The 21595-nt window shown below is 36.1% G+C and overlaps 1 protein-coding gene across 1 annotated transcript in view; it reads right to left on the reverse strand.

Annotated features, from left to right (window-relative positions):
* LOC149781647 (neuralized-like protein 4) overlaps window positions 1-21595 on the reverse strand; it is a 128887-nt gene that overhangs the window by 71022 nt on the left and 36270 nt on the right. The window contains exons 9-14 of the mRNA XM_089935716.1: window positions 20780-20942; window positions 17655-17897; window positions 15636-15714; window positions 11198-11367; window positions 6371-6517; window positions 3160-3299 (exon numbers count right to left, since the gene is read on the reverse strand). Of these exons, the coding sequence (XP_089791842.1) occupies window positions 3160-3299; window positions 6371-6517; window positions 11198-11367; window positions 15636-15714; window positions 17655-17897; window positions 20780-20942 (942 nt within the window). The remainder of the gene's footprint in view (window positions 1-3159; window positions 3300-6370; window positions 6518-11197; window positions 11368-15635; window positions 15715-17654; window positions 17898-20779; window positions 20943-21595) is intronic.

Consider the following 21595-nt stretch of genomic DNA (forward strand, 5'->3'; position numbering starts at 1 on the left):
AGAGTGGATGTATCATGCTAGACTATATGAAAATTACCTGTAGTAAGGGCCCACGTGGCAATATATACAGGAAAAGTAATGAAGCATGATATTAATATTTATGAAGTAGAAGCTATATCAGTTCTAACAAAAGGTCACCTTTAGGAAAGGCCAACTGACTGCCTATACAGGTAAAATCACTGCAGCATCGCTTATAATAACTACAAAGTGGATGCTATAAGTAGATTATATATTGAAAACTTACCTGCATGTATCTGAAAGCTGTGGAAATTATACAGCAATTTTAATAAAGTATTTTTTTGTTGCACACACAATACATGCACATAAAATATAGCTACAGCAAAATGAAAATCCACTTGTGACTCATGCAGGTATGTATAAAGATGTCTAAGTGTGTGAGGAGGGCAAAGTTATTAACTCCAAAAAGACAGAAAACTTTGTCACTGTAAGAAAGGAGCAAGAAAAGTTGGAAAATAATTAACGGTGTTTACTTCCTTTCGAAGAAACTTGCCTTAATGTAGAAAAACTTCCAGAATACATGTATGGATTGAATGTGTGGAAGTAGTAACTTAAGAATTCATGGGATTTGGTGTCAATCCTTTTATCAAATGGGAGATCACCCCCACTGCCACCTATGTGGGCTGATAACTTTTAGAGAAAATCAGTATTCCTGTGGAAATAATCATGCATGAGATACTCAAAACATCTATAGAGAAATTCAGTATTTCTATAGAAATAACCATACATGAGATAAAACATCTAGAGAAAATCAGTATTCCTATAGAAATAACCATGCTAGAGATACTCAAAACATCTATAGAGAAAATCAGTATTTCTATAGAAATAACCATACATGAGATAAAACATCTAGAGAGAATCAGTATTCCTATAGAAATAACCATGCTAGAGATACTCAAAACATCTGTAGAGAAAATCAGTATTCCTATAGAAATAACCATGCTAGAGATACTCAAAACATCTATAGAGAGAATCAGTATTTCTATAGAAATAACCATACATGAGATAAAACATCTAGAGAGAATCAGTATTCTACAGAAATAACCATGCTAGAGATACTCAAAACATCTGTAGAGAAAATCAGTATTCTACAGAAATAACCATGCTAGAGATACTCAAAACATCTATAGAGAGAATCAGTATTCCTATAGAAATAACCATGCTAGAGATACTCAAAACATCTATAGAGAAAATCAGTATTCCTATAGAAATAACCATGCTAGAGATACTCAAAACATCTGTAGAGAAAATCAGTATTCCTATAGAAATAACCATGCTAGAGATACTCAAAACATCTGTAGAGAAAATCAGTATTCCTATAGAAATAACCATACTAGAGATACTCAAAACATCTATAGAGAAAATCAGTATTCTACAGAAATAACCATGCTAGAGATACTCAAAACATCTATAGAGAGAATCAGTATTCCTATAGAAATAACCATGCTAGAGATACTCAAAACATCTGTAGAGAAAATCAGTATTCCTATAGAAATAACCATGCTAGAGATACTCAAAACATCTGTAGAGAAAATCAGTATTCCTATAGAAATAACCATGCTAGAGATACTCAAAACATCTATAGAGAAAATCAGTATTCTACAGAAATAACCATGCTAGAGATACTCAAAACATCTATAGAGAAAATCAGTATTCTACAGAAATAACCATGCTAGAGATACTCAAAACATCTATAGAGAAAATCAGTATTCTACAGAAATAACCATGCTAGAGATACTCAAAACATCTATAGAGAAAATCAGTATTCTACAGAAATAACCATGCTAGAGATACTCAAAACATCTGTAGAGAAAATCAGTATTCCTATAGAAATAACCATGCTAGAGATACTCAAAACATCTATAGAGAGAATCAGTATTCCTATAGAAATAACCATGCTAGAGATACTCAAAACATCTGTAGAGAAAATCAGTATTCCTATAGAAATAACCATGCTAGAGATACTCAAAACATCTATAGAGAAAATCAGTATTCTACAGAAATAACCATGCTAGAGATACTCAAAACATCTGTAGAGAAAATCAGTATTCCTATAGAAATAACCATGCTAGAGATACTCAAAACATCTGTAGAGAAAATCAGTATTCCTATAGAAATAACCATGCTAGAGATACTCAAAACATCTATAGAGAGAATCAGTATTCCTATAGAAATAACCATGCTAGAGATACTCAAAACATCTGTAGAGAAAATCAGTATTCCTATAGAAATAACCATGCTAGAGATACTCAAAACATCTATAGAGAAAATCAGTATTCCTATAGAAATAACCATGCTAGAGATACTCAAAACATCTATAGAGAGAATCAGTATTCCTATAGAAATAACCATGCTAGAGATACTCAAAACATCTATAGAGAGAATCAGTATTCCTATAGAAATAACCATGCTAGAGATACTCAAAACATCTATAGAGAGAATCAGTATTCCTATAGAAATAACCATGCTAGAGATACTCAAAACATCTGTAGAGAAAATCAGTATTCCTATAGAAATAACCATGCTAGAGATACTCAAAACATCTATAGAGAGAATCAGTATTCCTATAGAAATAACCATGCTAGAGATACTCAAAACATCTGTAGAGAAAATCAGTATTCCTATAGAAATAACCATGCTAGAGATACTCAAAACATCTATAGAGAAAATCAGTATTCTACAGAAATAACCATGCTAGAGATACTCAAAACATCTGTAGAGAAAATCAGTATTCCTATAGAAATAACCATGCTAGAGATACTCAAAACATCTGTAGAGAAAATCAGTATTCCTATAGAAATAACCATGCTAGAGATACTCAAAACATCTATAGAGAGAATCAGTATTCCTATAGAAATAACCATGCTAGAGATACTCAAAACATCTGTAGAGAAAATCAGTATTCCTATAGAAATAACCATGCTAGAGATACTCAAAACATCTGTAGAGAAAATCAGTATTCTACAGAAATAACCATGCTAGAGATACTCAAAACATCTATAGAGAAAATCAGTATTCTACAGAAATAACCATGCTAGAGATACTCAAAACATCTATAGAGAGAATCAGTATTTCTATAGAAATTATATTTACCAAGAAGGAGTTTAGAAATAGGTAAACATTTAATAGTGTTCTTCTTACCTCAAAGATCTCATCTTTTTTCAGTGGGTCTGAGCTGAAGACAAGTCCATGGTTGAAGTTTCTGACCCGCATGGCCATGCAGCCATTGTTCTTGATGAGGACATTTTTGCCTGCACACTGACTAAATCGATGAGTCATCTCTGCAATGTAAACCAAACTTATGTGTTCATTCTTACACAATCTGTACTAACATATCTGTTTACATTGTACAAACATCCAATTTTGGTTACAAGATAGAAACAGATATTACTATTAGGGGGACAAAAAGGACATAAATATTAAATGACAGTGATTAGTGCAATCTTTAACCATTTCCAATAAAGTTTGCAGAAATACATCTTATGATTCAACACCAGTAACCATTTTCGATGAAATTTAAAAATAACTGTAGTTACCGATAGTCACCAAAAAATACTGTAAACAGCACAGATTTTTTTTAAAATATCCAGTTGTAAACACTACATTTTTTGCAACAAACAAAAATAAAACAACGGTCCTTGATTAAGGTTTGACTGAAAATTGATTTATCCTTCAGAAATAATAATGAAAATATTAATACAATTATAACAAAGGTTCTTTCAAATCCAAATTGGACTGAAGAAGCAATACATGTAACTAAGTCAAAGCAATAGATGTAGCTAAGTGTTGCAGGACACTCAACATCAACCACTGCTCATTTTACAATGCAAATGTGTTGCAATTAATGCTTATCTTTATTGTGCCAGCCAGGAAGAGAATATATGTTTGGATTACATCAGGGAAAAAATGATTCAATCATAAAAAAGTCACTATCAGTGTCATAGCAATGTCTGATTGGTTTTTTATATCACTACTCCTCAACACTGCAATATCTGGTTGGTTCTTTATATCACTACTCCTCAACACTGCAATATCTGGTTGGTTCTTTATATCACTACTCCTCAACACTGCAATATCTGGTTGGTTCTTTATATCACTACTCCTCAACACTGCAATATCTGGTTGGTTCTTTATATCACTACTCCCCAACACTGCAATATCTGGTTGGTTCTTTATATCACTACTCCTCAACACTGCAATATCTGGTTGGTTTTTTATATCACTACTCCTCAACACTGCAATATCTGGTTGGTTCTTTATATCACTACTCCTCAACACTGCAATATCTGGTTGGTTCTTTATATCACTACTCCTCAACACTGCAATATCTGGTTGGTTCTTTATATCACTACTCCCCAACACTGCAATATCTGGTTGGTTCTTTATATCACTACTCCTCAATACTGCAATATCTGGTTGGTTTTTTATATCAGTACTCCTCAAAACTGCAATATCTGGTTGATTCATTATATCACTACTCCTCAACACTGCAATATCTGGTTGGTTTTTTATATCAGTACTCCTCAAAACTGCAATATCTGGTTGGTTCTTTATATCACTACTCCTCAACACTGCAATATCTGGTTGGTTTTTTATATCACTACTCACCAACACTGCAATATCTGGTTGGTTCTTTATATCACTACTCCCCAACACTGCAATATCTGGTTGTTTTTTGGGTTTTTTTTATATCAGGACTCCTCAACACTGTAATATCTTGTTGGTTTTTTATATCACTACTCCTGAACACTGCAATATCTGATTGGTTCTTTAAATCACTACTCACCAACACTGCAATATCTGGTTGGTTTTTTATATCACTACTCCCCAACACTGCAATATCTGGTTGGTTCTTTATATCACTACTCCCCAACACTGCAATATCTGGTTGGTTCTTTATATCACTACTCCTCAACACTGCAATATCTGGTTGGTTTTTTATATCACTACTCCTCAACACTGCAATATCTGGTTGGTTTTTTATATCACTACTCACCAACACTGCAATATCTGGTTGGTTCTTTATATCACTACTCCTCAACACTGCAATATCTGGTTGGTTCTTTATATCACTACTCCCCAACACTGCAATATCTGGTTGGTTCTTTATATCACTACTCCTCAATACTGCAATATCTGGTTGGTTTTTTATATCAGTACTCCTCAAAACTGCAATATCTGGTTGGTTCTTTATATCACTACTCCCCAACACTGCAATATCTGGTTGGTTCTTTATATCACTACTCCTCAATACTGCAATATCTGGTTGGTTTTTTATATCACTACTCACCAACACTGCAATATCTGGTTGGTTTTTTATATCAGTACTCCTCAAAACTGCAATATCTGGTTGGTTCTTTATATCACTACTCCTCAACACTGCAATATCTGGTTGGTTTTTTATATCACTACTCACCAACACTGCAATATCTGGTTGGTTCTTTATATCACTACTCCCCAACACTGCAATATCTGGTTGTTTTTTGGGTTTTTTTTATATCAGGACTCCTCAACACTGTAATATCTTGTTGGTTTTTTATATCACTACTCCTGAACACTGCAATATCTGATTGGTTCTTTAAATCACTACTCACCAACACTGCAATATCTGGTTGGTTTTTTATATCACTACTCACCAACACTGCAATATCTGGTTGGTTCTTTATATCTCTACTCCTCAACACTGCAATATCTGGTTGTTTTTTTATATCACTACTCTTCAACAATGTAATAACTGGTTGGTTCTTTGTATCACTATTCCCCAACATAGCATTATCTGATTTGTTGTTTTTATCACTTCTCCCAAACATACCATTACCTGGTTGGTTTTTTATATCATTATGAATGAGTAGCAACAAGAAGATTTTCAAAATGTCACTGAATGGTGGCCATATTGGATGTCAGAACAGCATCATGTTCACAGACCAAATGGATATCATAAAAAGTCTTGGCAAAAACTTCATGGGCATACTGACAGAATAACAGACAGATGCATGGACACACTTGACAGACTGACATACACATCATGAGCTGATAAATGGACATATGGACAGACTGACCGACAGACACATGGACACACTGACATATATGGACTGACAAATAGATACATGGACAAACCTGATTGACTCAGATACACAGACAATATGGACTGACAAACACACAGCCACAAGGACACACCCAATGGATGGATATGACTTTTCATAATAAATCCCAAATGTGGTAATAAAAAAATATAATTCCTTATATCCTTAATCACTTACCAACCTACACCATGCTTTCTATGAATATATGAACCTCCACATTACCCAATAAAAACACAAAGAAAGGTGGAGAGGTCAGGAAAGACACATACCGGTGTTGAGTTGGGAGGACGTAGAGTGGTCCAGATCTTGGTTCTGGTTTATGAGGGGGTTGTTTTCTGTTGGGGGCAACACACCTGAGCCACTTGTTATGGAAACCTGAGCACACTGACCATACAGGTCCACAACAGCATACACACCTGTTTAACAAAATCATTTTCATCAGCTAAATGTCAAACTTTCAACACACAAGAAAACAAAGACTAATATAACAGCAGGAGCCACAAGTGGGCTTTATATCGCTTACCTGGCATATATTGGTCCAAAAGGCAAATGCAGTAGCTGGCAGGTACCATGCCTTTGAAGACATCTGAGTATAGATACAGCTATTTTGCACAGTTTAGAGGCATCTGGCATGTTGATTACTGTGGACTAGATGCTGAATCTTTTGAATCACTGTGAAAGGTGTTCATGCTTTGAATGGCATATTTTGAATCACTGTGAAAGGTGTTCATGCTTTGAATGGCATATTTTGAATCACTGTGAAAGGTATTCATGCTTTGAATGGCATATTTTGAAACACTGTGAAAGGTGTTCATGCTTTGAATGACATATTTTGAATCACTGTGAAAGGTGTTTATGCTTTGAACGGCATATTTTGAATCAATGTGAAAGGTGTTCATGCTTTGAATGGCCCTCAGATATGGTCCAATATGGTACAGTAGTTTTAGAGAGAAAACCACTCTATGATGGAATTTTCTTCCTATTTTCTTAAATATTAATAATAATCACCACACTGGATATGAGATAAGTATCCTTTGTTGGTCATACACCTGACTGCTATGGAAGTTACATTTTTGCTAGGGAAGCCAACACAGACACAACTTTAATTGAGAAAACTAAAGACACATTCAAACATAGTTGATCAAACATGGCTTTGGCCATTCAGAAGAAACTAAAAACAGGTTTTCATAACTTTGCTATTGAAACACACAATTGCCAGAAGAGATATGCTGGACATAATTTTGAGAGAGAATATTACAAAATATTCTAGTATCAGGTTTGAGCAACCATTCTATGAAATAAACTGAAAGCAAGTTTAAAGTTTCAACAGCACATGTCCTCAGAAACAGTCCTACCATGTTTGATCAAGTATGGCTCAGCTATTCTGGGTAAGATGTTGAAAATAGGTTTTTCATATAGTAACTATGGAAGCCAAACTATTACTAGGGCATCCACACCATTTACAATTTTGATAATAATTCCTAACAAACATTCCTACTATGTTTGAGAATAGCTGGCTCATTTGTTTTAGAGACCATAGAATTCTGCTACTTACACAGCAGAATTCTGGGCCATCCTAGAAGCCCTCAGATGGATTAAGGACAACAACATACCTAAAGCAGTGATTATAAGTGACTCGCTGAGGGTCATGTCATCTATACTAAATAATAATACTAAATCAAGAGAAAATTTCCTCAGGCAAACATACTCATTAATAAAAGAATTATAAAACAACAAACAAGAAATCTAACTCATATGGATACCATCTCACATTGACATTCAAGGAAATGAGTTAGATGACGAAATAGCGAAACAAAAACTAAATGAACCAACTCACACAGCCATTAATTACAGTGACAGCGAACTCTAAAGCATAACCAAACACTTTACTGATAGCAAATGGCAGAAATGCTGGAACCAAAACACCATAGGCAGAAACTATACTTTATTCTAAAAGATATCAACAGGAATAAGAAACCACCTTAAATCAACAACAATGATCAGAAAACCATAACTAGGATCTATATCGAAAAAAACAAATTGGCCAGCATCTTTGGGCAATATATAGGACCCCAACCCCACAACCCAAACAGCTATCACTGCTGGGTTCCAGAAGACCTAACACATATATTCAACACCTGCCACAAACTAAAGAAAGCAAGAACCAAACTAAAAATGGAGCAAAATAAGATTGTATCCCCAGACACATACCCAGCATTTTTAATGAATAACAACCCTAACCTCAATCTCACATATATAAATATAATTTACTTTATACATGAAACTGGGTTACAAAACAAAATATAAAACTAAAATTCCATAACTCAATTATTAACAACTAGGAGACTGGCTAACAAACCAAATGTAAGGACCAATAAGATCAGATGCCTTTGACATGTTTTGTCAAACTGAGCATTCGGCAAAGAAATCTAACTTATCCAAATAGTTTTAACCAGAAAATAATATCACACAACTAGTACAGGCTAACAAACTTAAATATAGAGAACAAAAAAGATCAGATGTCTTTGCACGTCTTAGTGACCTGATTATTCGGCAAAGATATCTGTCTTATCCAAATAGATTTAGCCTGAAAATAAACATCACATAACTAGTATTCAGGCTAAGAAACTCAAAAGTTTGGGGGGAAAATAAGGTCAGATGTCTTTGACACATCTTAGCGACCCAAGTACTCAGCAAAGATACCTGTCTTAATCAAACAGACTTAGCCTGAAAATAAAAAAACACCAAACAAATCAAACCACCTAAAACAACACCTGACAAATAAGGCAACTAAGAAACAGAAATAGGAAGGGGAAGAATAAAAAGAAAGAGAAAAAAATTAATAAAAGGGAAATTTGTTGTTTTTCACTCTTTTTTTCGGAAATACCAAAAAAAAATTATTTATATCATTTTGTTTAATAAATAATTATTTCTTTTTTTTTATATTCAATCTAACCATTCCTTTTCCCCTTTCTCTAAATATGCTTAACACCACTAATACCTCTGAGAATACTCTAGCCGAAGGTGATAGTAATATTTATACCACAAGAAATTCTATGTCCCCAAAATTAGAGCATATAAGGTGGTCCAACACCCAAGACCATCAGGGCCTGCTGCACGAAGTAGCAAACCTATAAACAACTTTAGGAAAGAAGGACCTCAAATTAGCATCTATAAGGTGGTCTAAACCACCAACAACCATCAGCACAAGGCTGCAAATAAAACAACGATAATTTAGACACGTAAGACCCTAAAAACAGAATCTTACATATAAGGTGGTCTCAAAAGTTCAAGACCATCAGGACCAGCCACACAAGGTTGTAAACTTTACTAAAACCTGTCACCTAAGATACCTCTCCTAAGTTAAATTCTAAATAACAGAGTTTTTTCAAAATTGTCTAGGACGACAATTTAGACCAGATACCCTGATGTCTAGGAACACCAACCTGTAATCTTGAAACTGCCTTTCCACCCTCTCCTCTATTGCCACAGCCAGACATAAAAACAAACAGCGTGCAGTGCACACCTTTAATACCACTGAAAATTCAGTTCCAAACATATGAGTGTGTGATGAGTCCATTCCCACTTATACATACCTAAATGCAGCTAAGTAGTGATGACTGAATAGGTTGAGTGTGTGCTGGGTCTATTCCCACTCACCTTCAAGCCCTCCATTCAGACAGTCCACTGCCTGAGGGCTTTAATGAAAAAGTGCTCCCTGGGCACATAAATGCCTGCAGGAAGTGTCTCCAATTCATCCCCCTAGGAGTAATTAAATAGCCTACCATGTAGGCATAAAGCAGAAGTACATGCTCAAAAGTACGCAAACCTCTTTTACCCAACATATTTAGATAGATTCTAGGACAAAATTTTAAAACAGCATGTTCAAAGAAATATTCCAGCCAAGTTTGATAAAATCTGTCTCAGCAGTTCTGGAGAAGATGAAAAGCGGTGGATATGGAGAACCACAATTGTAAGGGTGCCACCTTAGATAATGTTTGATAAAGCATGTTCTAACAAACAATTCTGCCAGTCTGGAAAAAACTGGCCTTGCCTTTCTAGATAAGTCAAAAAAAAGTTGCTAGGGGGGTCACACAGGACAATATTTTAATTGCTCATGTCATAACAAGCATTTCTAACATGTTTAATCAAAACTGACTCCGCCTTGGAATTAGGTCATAGTTTTTTCCCTATACTTATTATGGGATCCACATAGTTGCTAGGGAACCACCTGTACTTAATTTTGATAAAGCATGTTTTAAGGAACATTTGTACCAAGACCATTCTGGAGAAAATGTAGAAAATAGGTTTTTCATTTTTGGTTGACACAGAAATCACATCATTTGTAGGGAAGCAGCTACCATGGTACTGAAGTTTTTTAGAAGAGGTCATCAGCAGCAATGTATAAAGATGCCAGATAATATACAACTAAAGCCACGTGCAGTGCCATGCCATAAGCTCACTTGACCATACAGTCTGGTGAGTTAAAATGTACAACTGGAAAATATGAACAGAACTGTACAACACAGAAATGTATGGAAAGCAAACCTCAAATTGGAATCCATGAGTGGTGCACAAAAACAAGACACCAAAATCATTAAGTTAATTTAACAGTGACCCAATTCCAAATGTATGTGTTTTTGTGAGGAAGAAATATACAAGTACAGGAAATCTGTCATGTTTCATTTACCTGAACTACTAAGTGGGCATCACATAAGATGTTGTTGTTGTAGGGTTTAACGCCATTTTTCAGCACACGATAGGCTATAGATGGCGGCCAGTATTAATGGTGGAGGAAGAACCCGGGAAAATCCCAGATAAGAACCACCGACCCACGAGAACATCACAGAAGAACACACCTTGAAAAATACTGATCAGAAATAAACTGCAGTGTCCATTCCTATGTACATGTTTTTCTGACTGTCTTTCTATCAGTCATTTATCGGTGATTTATTACTTCTAATGTCTGAGCAGCCGATATTCTTGTTGACCACAATGAAGATAAAATTGCAGATGTCTGTCTGAGCTACCTATATCTTTGCCAATGCCCTGAACACAGCAGTTTAGGTCATGTTTATCTGCTGTTTATGACTTACCTGGTGGAATGTCAGAGCAGGCCACGCCCTGGTCTACCCCATTATGGTAGAAATGAAGCGTCCCATCAGAACATCTCATCATGCCAATGCGGCTACCAATGATGATGGCATCAAGGTCCAGTGCATAGCCATTCCTCATGGTGGATCCATCCTGCATGATGGCTGACCCACTGCAAATATGACAACACCAAGGTCAGAATTTAAGTCTGAAGTCCAAGGATAAAGTACTTAATTAGCATATTGTTGCTCACAGAATGATTCTTAACTAATACATTGGCATTAACCACCATCCAATATTTCAGTAAATCCTCCTCAATCGTAACAAATTAACATCATCATATTTTTTTTAAATACATGAGATTTGTGGGGGGTGGGGGTAAAATAAATTTAATGTGATACTGATCTACGAATATTGCATCACTTACCTTCTGGTATGCTAAGTCCCATGTCCAAGCTACAGATTATATATGATTAGGATGGAAGGTTCTAGAACCAAGGAAAAAAACTAGGTCCCAGTCTGATGGCTGCATCACTGCGAACATATTGTTTACTTTTTCATCTGAATTCAGAGAAAATGCATCAGAGCTGGGTGGGAGAAGGGAAACCTTGCAACACTGGTAGGTATGTCATCATTATTAAAATTAATATTACACTGAGATAACTACATTTTAAAAGCTTAATAAATTACCTACCAATATTGCATTGTTGAATTTTAAAGTTGGATGGGAGGCTATTGTTCTCTGAAGAAATGGTATTAGAATTATGCAGCACCTTTATGGTAGGAGTGTTCACTATTGTAAGAAGGTAGGATTGTGAGCCACAGTTGTGCCATTATAATGAGTCCCAACTAAAACAATCTGCCTTCATTTCGGTGACCAATGATCTAAGGTAATACTCAAGGTAGTATGAGACCTCCTCATCCAAAAATGGGATTCAGATAAGCCCAGAAGGTAGCAAACATTTCATGAGGTCTCTTGAGTTAGGAAATATCTTATATTCTAACTGGGCAAGGAGTCCATACTAATCATCCCAATGAAAGATACAACTGACACAGGGGATTTCGATAGATGATTGAACTATTAAAGGGAGCTGATTCAGCAGGTTTGACAAGAAGTGAAACCAAATCATAAACACTGCTGAACTGCAAACCACACTCAGCTACTGAAAAAGGTCAGAAGCCTGCTCCTTTTCCTCATCAAAGTTAAAAGTGGATTGGGACTCCGGTTCAAAAGTAGTCTGGACTGAGCCACCAACTTAAGTGAAAACTGGATCAGGGGGATCCATGTAGATAGATGGTCCTTGTGTAGTTCCTAGTTTGCCCAAACTTAAACTGAAGTGAATGCAAGACAAACTTCTCAAAGGGACCAAGTCCACCACACTGCACAGCAGATTTAATGTAAAGATGGGTCAACAATGATTCTTGTCTAGCTGTCAAACCTGGCCGGGGGAAAACAAAAACAGGAAAGGTTCATGAGATTGAAATCTTCTAACTGACCAGAGAAGCAAAAACTTAGGAAATTTGTCTCACATGAACAAAATCCTGAGATGGGTTAAACTCTGACCTCTCATGGATGAGACAGATTAGTGTGGGATAACAAATGAAAATTCTTTCAGGTGGAAATCTCCGAGAACACTAAGCAGCAACCTGTTGCCAAGGACTGGAGGATGGGTACCCCTAGGAAACTCAGGTGGGTTAAGACTACGTCATCATCCTGTCAAAAAGTCTGAGGATTAGAGAAAGTCTGAACATAGGAGCTCTACATCAGACTTTTTACAATAATGGAGCCAGTGATATTTCCAGAAAAGATAGTTGTTGTTGTTGTTGTAGGGTTTAACGCCATTTTTCAGCACAAGATAGGCCATATATGGCGGCCAGTATAACTGGTGGAGGAAGAACCCTGGAAAACCCAGGAAAGAACCACCGACCCACGAGAAGCTACTGGCAGGCTTTCCCACGTACCCACGCTAGCCGAGCCTTGGACTCGAACATACGCAGACAGAGGTGAGATGGCAGTGATCCGGAACGGTGAGCGCTTTAGACCACTCGGCCACTCGGGGCCCCAGAAAAGATAGTAATGTAAAGACACACATATGAAGATTGATAGAGACCATCCAGTCAGAGGATCTTATGGCTTTCCTGACCAAGGTGGTCATCTGCACTTTGAAGTATTCTTCCAAAATGAAAATTAAGTAAAAAGGTTGATTACATAGTAGTGATTTTCTACCTTTCCTGAGACCATAAAATTTCCAGGATGTTTTTTTTTAAAAGCCTGATTGTTTATTACCCTCTCTAGTGTCTTTCTCCAGAAAGGCATTAACCTTTTCCAATTAACCATACCAGTCTGGACTGGTGACAGAAATTGTGGGTCCACAAAGGTCATTCCTGAAACAAAATGTAAAGCCTTCATGCTTGTGGAAAAAGGACCTCACATCATACATTAAGACTGACCAAGCCCTTGTCCATTGGAGTTAATCAAGCTAATTCAGAGACAATAGGAATAGGCAGGCATGGCAGGCGAGGAAGTAAATTGCTAGGACCAGACACCCCCACTTGGCGAAGGGGAAGGAGTCCAAGAACTTTCTCCCTCTGCCTTTTGGTCATTTCTGCTTCAAAGGAGAGGCAAGGAATATGTTACATCAAAACTGCTGAGACTGGATCTGTGTGAGATACTTGGGCTAAATTGGGGTTAATGCGCTTCTTGTGACAGACAAGGCACTCAGTGTTATCTGGTCCTCTAAATCCTGAGATGCCTCAAAGGGGAGGTCAAAGTCCACATTAGGTGCATCTCCATCTCCAGCAAGACCTTGGAAGTCTCCAAAGTAACATCCCTTTGGTGATAAAGCCTCTCTGCAGGGTGAGCTATGGATAGTGCCTCCCAGGCCTTAACTGCCCACTTCAGAGAATGCAGCCACTTTAATGACAGCAGTCTAAATCAGGGGTCAACATTATATATATATATATATATATATATATATATATATATATATATATATATATATATATATATATATATATATATATATATATATATATATATATATATATATATATATATAAGTTGGAGAGAAGAGTCTGTCCAAACTTTCTTCTGCCTTGTGAACACTGTCTCTCTAAGAAAATGTATGCAAAAACTGAGTTTCCAGCAATGCGGAAGCAGCAGAAAGTCAGAATGATATTGCATACATAAAAGTCGCTCCCAGTACAGCAAATAACCCTCTTCTTTTACTTCTGTTGAGTCAACCCACATAAGAAGTGATAGGACTGCCCTTCTTACTACTGAACCTTTAAGGAAGATGCTAATGTCTCTCATCTTTCCTTGGTCATATAAAGAGTAAAAGCCCACTCCCCCTCCTCTTGTTTACCTCCTCTTGAGCAGATGAAGCAATCTGTAATACCTAAAATACTCTGAAGGGAACTGACCCAATCCCTGTCCTCAGACCAATGATATAACTGGCCTTACTAGTGGACCTTTCAGGAGCAAAACAATGCCTCTCATCCTTCCAAGATCATCTAGCAGGAAGATGTCTCTACTCCACCTCCTGGAGGGGGGAGAGGTATCAACCTGACCCCTGCCCTCAGAATGATAATGGAGCCCCATTGACCAATACTAAAAGTCCAGTGCCTAGCATATGAAGCCTAATGACTGGTGCTCAGTATTAAAAGATCTGACCAGAGACCAGTGACCATCCCTTTACAGTACTAGCATTAACAAGGGTTTCAAGAAAGCCACCAGAGCAGGTAGAATGGATGCCAGATCAATACCATTTTCATTCAGGACCAACTAGATATCTAAAGTCTTCCGTATGCTGATATGACCATCCATTCAAATGATGTAGGAATAGATGGGACACAATTTTCATTTAGGGTCAAGTAGACATCAGAGGAAGTCTTTCGGTGAAAATTCCATGTCATTTCAACCATTTATTAGGGAGAGTAGTGATAACATGATGTTCATCCAACAACACTAGTGAAAACAGATGCAGTAACAAGATTTTCAAGATGGCTGCCATCGTGGTCAGTACCATTTGCATTAAGGACCATCAATATACACGTCATAAAAAGTCCCCATGTCAATATGACCATCCTTTCAGGAGTAGCACCAACAATATTTTCAGGACAGCCAATGTGGAAACTATACTAGATGTAAGATCAGCACCATTTTTGTTTGGACATCAATGAGACTTTGTGTTTGTGAAGTTTAATAATTCAGAATGAACAGCAATAACAAACATCTAATGGATGACAGACAAGTCTCCATACAATTACAACCCAAAAATATTAAGCACTTTAAAAGACATACAGTCAGTCCAATAATGAAAGAAGCACAATGAAACAAATAATATTACATGCTTTTTCATGAAAGAAATAATAAATATAATATTTCAGCATAAATAGCCTGATAAATAAATTTTTGGCACGCAACTAACATGCACTAACCTCAGCATCCAGGTGTCATGTTCAATATCTGTCATTGTGTTGGGAAACTCCAACTCTTCTGGCTTGATCAATGTCACACCTGTAGAAAGAACAGTATCAATGCCATACCTGTACATATAACTGTATCAATGTCATACCTGTACATGGAACTGTATCAATGTCATACCTGTACATGGAACTGTATCAATGTCATACCTGTACATGGAACTTGTATCAATGTCATACCTGTACATAGAGCTGTATCAATGTCATACCTGTACATAGAAATGTATCAATGTCACACTTGTAAATAGAACTGGATCAATGTCATACCTGTACAAACAGTATCAATGTCATATCTGTAGAAAGAAATGTATAAATGCCACACTTGTACACAACAAGTAAAAATGTCACACCTATATAAAGTGCAATCAAGTTAACATTTCCACAGAGGTGTCAATGTCACACATGTACATAGAGCTGTATCAATGTCATACCTGTACATACATTATCAATGTCACACCTGCATTATAAACTATATCAATGTCACACTTGAACACAAATATAAATGTCACACATTTGTACAAACAATAGAAATAACACACCTATACAAAGAATAGTATGAATGCCATGAATGTCAATGTCATGCCCGTATAAAGTGTCTCAATGTCACACCTGTACAGAGACAAATAATAATGTCACATCTGTACTGAGACAAATAACAATGTCACAGCTGTACAGAGACAAATAACAATGTTACACCAGTATAGAAACAAAGAACAATATCACACCTGTACAGAGACAAATAATAATGTCACAAAAAATGACGTTAGTGAAGTACAGAGAGCGAAGCTAAGATGACCAAATCATGCACATGACATATTTCCAAGAAAACAGATGGGTTTCTTGTCGTGGTTGTTGCTGTCGTGGTTTTTAATGCCATTTTTCAGCAAGTGATAGGCTATGTATGGCGGCCAGTATTAATGTTGGAGGAAGAACCTGGGAAGAACCACCGACCCACTAGAAGCTACTGGCAAGCTTTCTCACATACCACATTAGCCGAATCCTAGACTCGTACCCACGCAGACAGAGGTGAGATGGCAGTGATCCATAACGGAGAGTGCTTTAGACCACTCGGGGCCAGGACTGGTTTCTTGAATTTGAAACCATGTGTCACAGATTCATTATAGTTTGATACACACTTGAGTAGCAGACCAGTTTATATTAAGAAAAAAATAACATGGCACCAAATATTAAGTAAAATGGGTTTCACTGACATAACTCGTGGATGTTCTATGACTGAAAAATGTTAGAGAAAAGGGATTTTGTTAAACTGTAAATCATGTTGCATCAGGAAAATGACATAAATAGTGCCTTACAAATTTTTTAAGATAAATTTGACAGTAAAAGTTAAACATATAGACTAGTTCCAGTGAATGTTGTGTGTAAATAATTTATCATTTAGTTTTTTGTCTGTATTCTCATATTAATCCACATGGATTTAGCCCATTTGTGACAAGAATTTTAACTGCAGATCCAGGTAAGTGGCAAAAATAAATGTACATCTGCCTTGTGTTTTTCTGTCATTATCGCATGCAATAAACAGATTACTCTTTTATGCTCAGATTACGCTTTTTTAGCCACTCATATTATTAATAATTACACTTATACTCTCTGGGGGTCAGCATGTAAGAACTTAAAATAAAGCAATTCAGCTTCACATTTAATATAATTTCCCTTTAATCAGACACCCGGGTAAACAATCTTTAGGACTGACAGGTACCTGCTTGACCTAAACATTTTAGCAGCTTTAGTTGGGATATGGGTAGCCATAATTTGGATGTAAGGAGAAGGCATTGTGTTCAGTAAGTGAACTGTATTAATGTTAAATGCAGGCTCACAACCTTACATCTATACTAACCTCACTTTAGGTGTTATAAGAAAGGGACTGGAGTGACCAACTAAGGTGTGTTGTGATTGGACAAATTACTGGGGGTAACCTTACCTTCTGTGTTATAGGTAAAGTGGGGAGAACCTTACCTGCCTCTATTGACCCTGACCAACGGTCAACCATTTTCTCGATCACGAACTCAAACAATTCATTGTCCTTTAGTGGCCGGTTGCTCATGATGATGGCATCATTAAATTCCCCTGTGGCATTAGGTCGTATTGCTGTTCTGCCATTGTTCAGCAGGGAGGCATTGGTGCCATGTAGGCTGTGAAATCGAAGCAGATCCAAGTCAATGGAGCTGCTCATGTCCATTTCGGGAGTACTCAGAGAGTCTACAGTAAAAGAAAAAATACATTTGACAGACTGTCACATTATTTGATTACAGAGTGTAATACAGGAACTATGCAAGCTTAAATCCCTTTACTTGATGGGGGGGGGGGGGGCTAAAGTGTGGTATAGGGACTTTGCAGACCTGAGCTATGTCAATAAGATAACATTCAAGTCAGAAACCACTGATCCAAGTGTCTGAGGTCTATAAAAGGACATAATAATGACCAAAAACAACTTCCCTCTATAACTCAAAAAAGGTAAATACATGCTAAATGGACACTTTATGCTTTCCATTATCCTTTCTGGGAAAGCATAGAAATACAATCTTTTACTTAGAAATATTCAGGACACTATGCACAACTAAATTCTCTTTATGGGACTATGCAAGCCAACTATGTACAACTAAATTCTCTTTATGACATTCAGCAAGCAAACTATGCACATCTAAATTCTCTTTATGACATTCAGCAAGCAAACTATGCACATCTAAATTCTCTTTAAGGAACTAAGCAAGCCAACTATGCACATCTATATATTCTTTATGACAATAAGCAAGCCAACTATGCACAACTAAATTCTCTTTATGACATTCAGCAAGCAAACTATGCACATCTAAATTCTCTTTAAGGAACTAAGCAAGCCAACTATGCACATCTATACACTCTTTATGACAATAAGCAAGCCAACTATGTACAACTAAATTTTTCTTTATGACATTCAGCAAGCCAACTATGCACATCTAAATTCTCTTTAATGAACTATGCAAGCCAACTATGTACAACTAAATTCTCTTCATGGGACAATTCAAACCAACCATGCCTATTTAAATTATCTTTATTGGCCTATGCAAGACATCCACGCACATCTCAATTCTCTTATGGGAATATGCAAACCTACTGTTTATTACCGAAACTATATGCAAAGCTAAGACATACAACCTGCACTCAATACATGTCCAAAATATCTACTGAATCAAGACATGATATCAAGTTTCAACTGAATCAAGACATGATATCAAGTTTCAACTGAATCAAGACATATCAAGTTTCTACTGAATCAAGACATGATATCAAGTTTCTACTAAATCAAGACATGATATCAAGTTTCTACTGAATCAAGACATGATATCAAGTTTCTACTGAATCAAGACATGATATCAAGTTTCTACTGAATCAAGACATGATATCAAGTTTCTACTGAATCAAGACATGATAGCAAGTTTCTACTGAATCAAGACATGATATCAAGTTTCTACTGAATCAAGACATGATAGCAAGTTTCTACTGAATCAAGACATATCAAGTTTCTACTGAATCAAGACATGATATCAAGTTTCTATTGAATCAAGACATGATATCAAGTTTCTACTGAATCAATTCCTAAGATATTAATCTATTATTACTCAAATATTGCACTATATGAACTTCTTGTTCTTTAGACAGGAATGAATTTGATATAGTCTAAAACTTTTAACCAGGCGTAACTTACATCAGAGTGAGAATAAGAAGAATCACAAAAACTACCAAATGTGTTCCATGTGTAACGCACCTACTTGTAACAACACATAATGAAGTATCTGACATTTTCGCAGGGGATCAATTTTCATGTTTTTTGTTGTTGCTGCTAGTCACAAATTTAAAGACACAACAAAAAATTATCCATGTATGATGATGTCCACCCTGCCCATTTTCTTAGTCTATGTTTAATTCCATAATAATAATAATAATAATAACAATAATAATAATAATAATAATAATGAGAACTTTGTATAGTGCCTAATCTTTAGAAGCCCTGAGCACTTTACAACATTAGACAACACCTATAAGATAAAAAACATATAATAATATTATTACAAAAACAAATACCATGAAATTAGAAAAACATAAAAAATAAAAAACCTGCTGAGAAGATTTCAGGTAGGAAACATTATTAGGTCTTTAAGTTTGTTCTTGCAGTCAAAATGACTCTACTATTTTAAAACTATTATTTTTCACACAACATTGCAATTGCTGTACTAAATGTATGAAAAGAAATAATAAAAATCATATTTTTGGGTCAGTCTCTCCTTTTTATCTGACCTCCACCAAAGGACAGCCAATTTTTAATCAAAGACTCAAATGCAGTCATGGACTATCTTTGAACCCTTTATTACTTATAACACCTCAAAAAACATCCAGCATTTGGCCCATGCTCTCCAGATTACAACAATTAGGTAATCAATTAACAGTTTGTTGCATACACATGTTAATCTTGATCCAATAAGTTATGCATCACTGCACCAGTTGCAACAACTGCTGGAACAGTCTGGTCCCCAGAAGACTGTTTTCTGTAATGTGTGGATAGAATGTTCAATTTTTCCCTCCATTTTTTTTAATTAAAAATCTGTTAATTATCAATAGTGGTAGATTTCAAATATAAAACAGTATATGCTGCAGATGGCCTTAAAAATTGTATAGTTGACCTTCTGGCATTAGAATCATATAAATGTTAAAACCAAGTGAGTAATGATTATAATTAATGCAGGCAATCTGTTGCCCACTCATGCTTTGCTTTGTACACAAAATCTTGTGATAGACAAATGGCAAGTAGATGCTCTTCACCAGGGTTAGGAGACTACATTAGGGATAATTATTACAATTTGCTAGCCTTTCAACTTCAGAACAAAATTCCACATTTCATCAGCATAGTCACAGTTTTCTCATGCACATTTTTTTCTTCACAACCCCTACGGATACTTCACTTAAAATAACAAAGGGGCCTGATCTGAAATTAACAGGGCCCTGAGCATCAGGCTATTGGATATTTTTAGCATCACCCTGGCACACCTGAGAGGTGTACAGTATTGCTACCTACTGAACCCTGTGAGATACATAACATCACTGACCTGAAGGATACAGTATGGTGGCTTGTGCAGCCTGGCCATAAAGGTCTATAACTCCATACACATCCTCTGGCACATTTCTGGCTGCCACTCCTTGATCCACTCCATTTACAAAGAAGTGAACTGTTCCATCAGGCTTTCTCAGTACTCCCACTCTGTCCCCAGCCTAAACACAAATTACAGTATAAGAAACCATAAGAAAAATGTGTGCACTTGTACACAAACAAAAATACAGAATAATGAACTATCTAAATGTATCTGACTGTGATATCCATAAGGCATATTGCAACATATATGATACAACATATAGTATATTGCAACATATGATATACCATGTAGCATACTGCAACATATATCATATGATATACATTACAACATATTGCATCATACTTCACTTAGGTCTTCAGCAGGTAATCAATTACAATGTAAAAGTAAGCTTCTGTGTAAAAATTACTAACAAATATATAAAAATATATATGTGTATATGTTTATTTTGAAGAAAGATATGATTTGTATTAAAAGTTGTTAACAAGAACAATGAACTTCCTCTAGTATACACCTTCATATGCAACAAAACATAAAGCCCTAGGTCTGAGATCTATCTAGCATGCACTTGCATACCCAAGTAACAAACATACAGCCACTAGGTCTGAGATCTATCTAGCATGCACTTGCATAGCCAAGTAACAAACATAAAGCCACTAGGTCTGAGATATAATTAGTATGCACTTGCATACCCAAGTAACAAACATACAGCCACTAGGTCTGAGATCTAATATGCACTTGCATACCCAAATAACAAATATACAGCCACTAGGT

The sequence above is a fragment of the Sinohyriopsis cumingii genome, chromosome 15, assembly GCF_028554795.1.
Source record: "Sinohyriopsis cumingii isolate HCF-2022 chromosome 15, ASM2855479v2, whole genome shotgun sequence".
Classification (NCBI taxonomy): Eukaryota; Metazoa; Mollusca; class Bivalvia; order Unionida; family Unionidae; genus Sinohyriopsis; species Sinohyriopsis cumingii.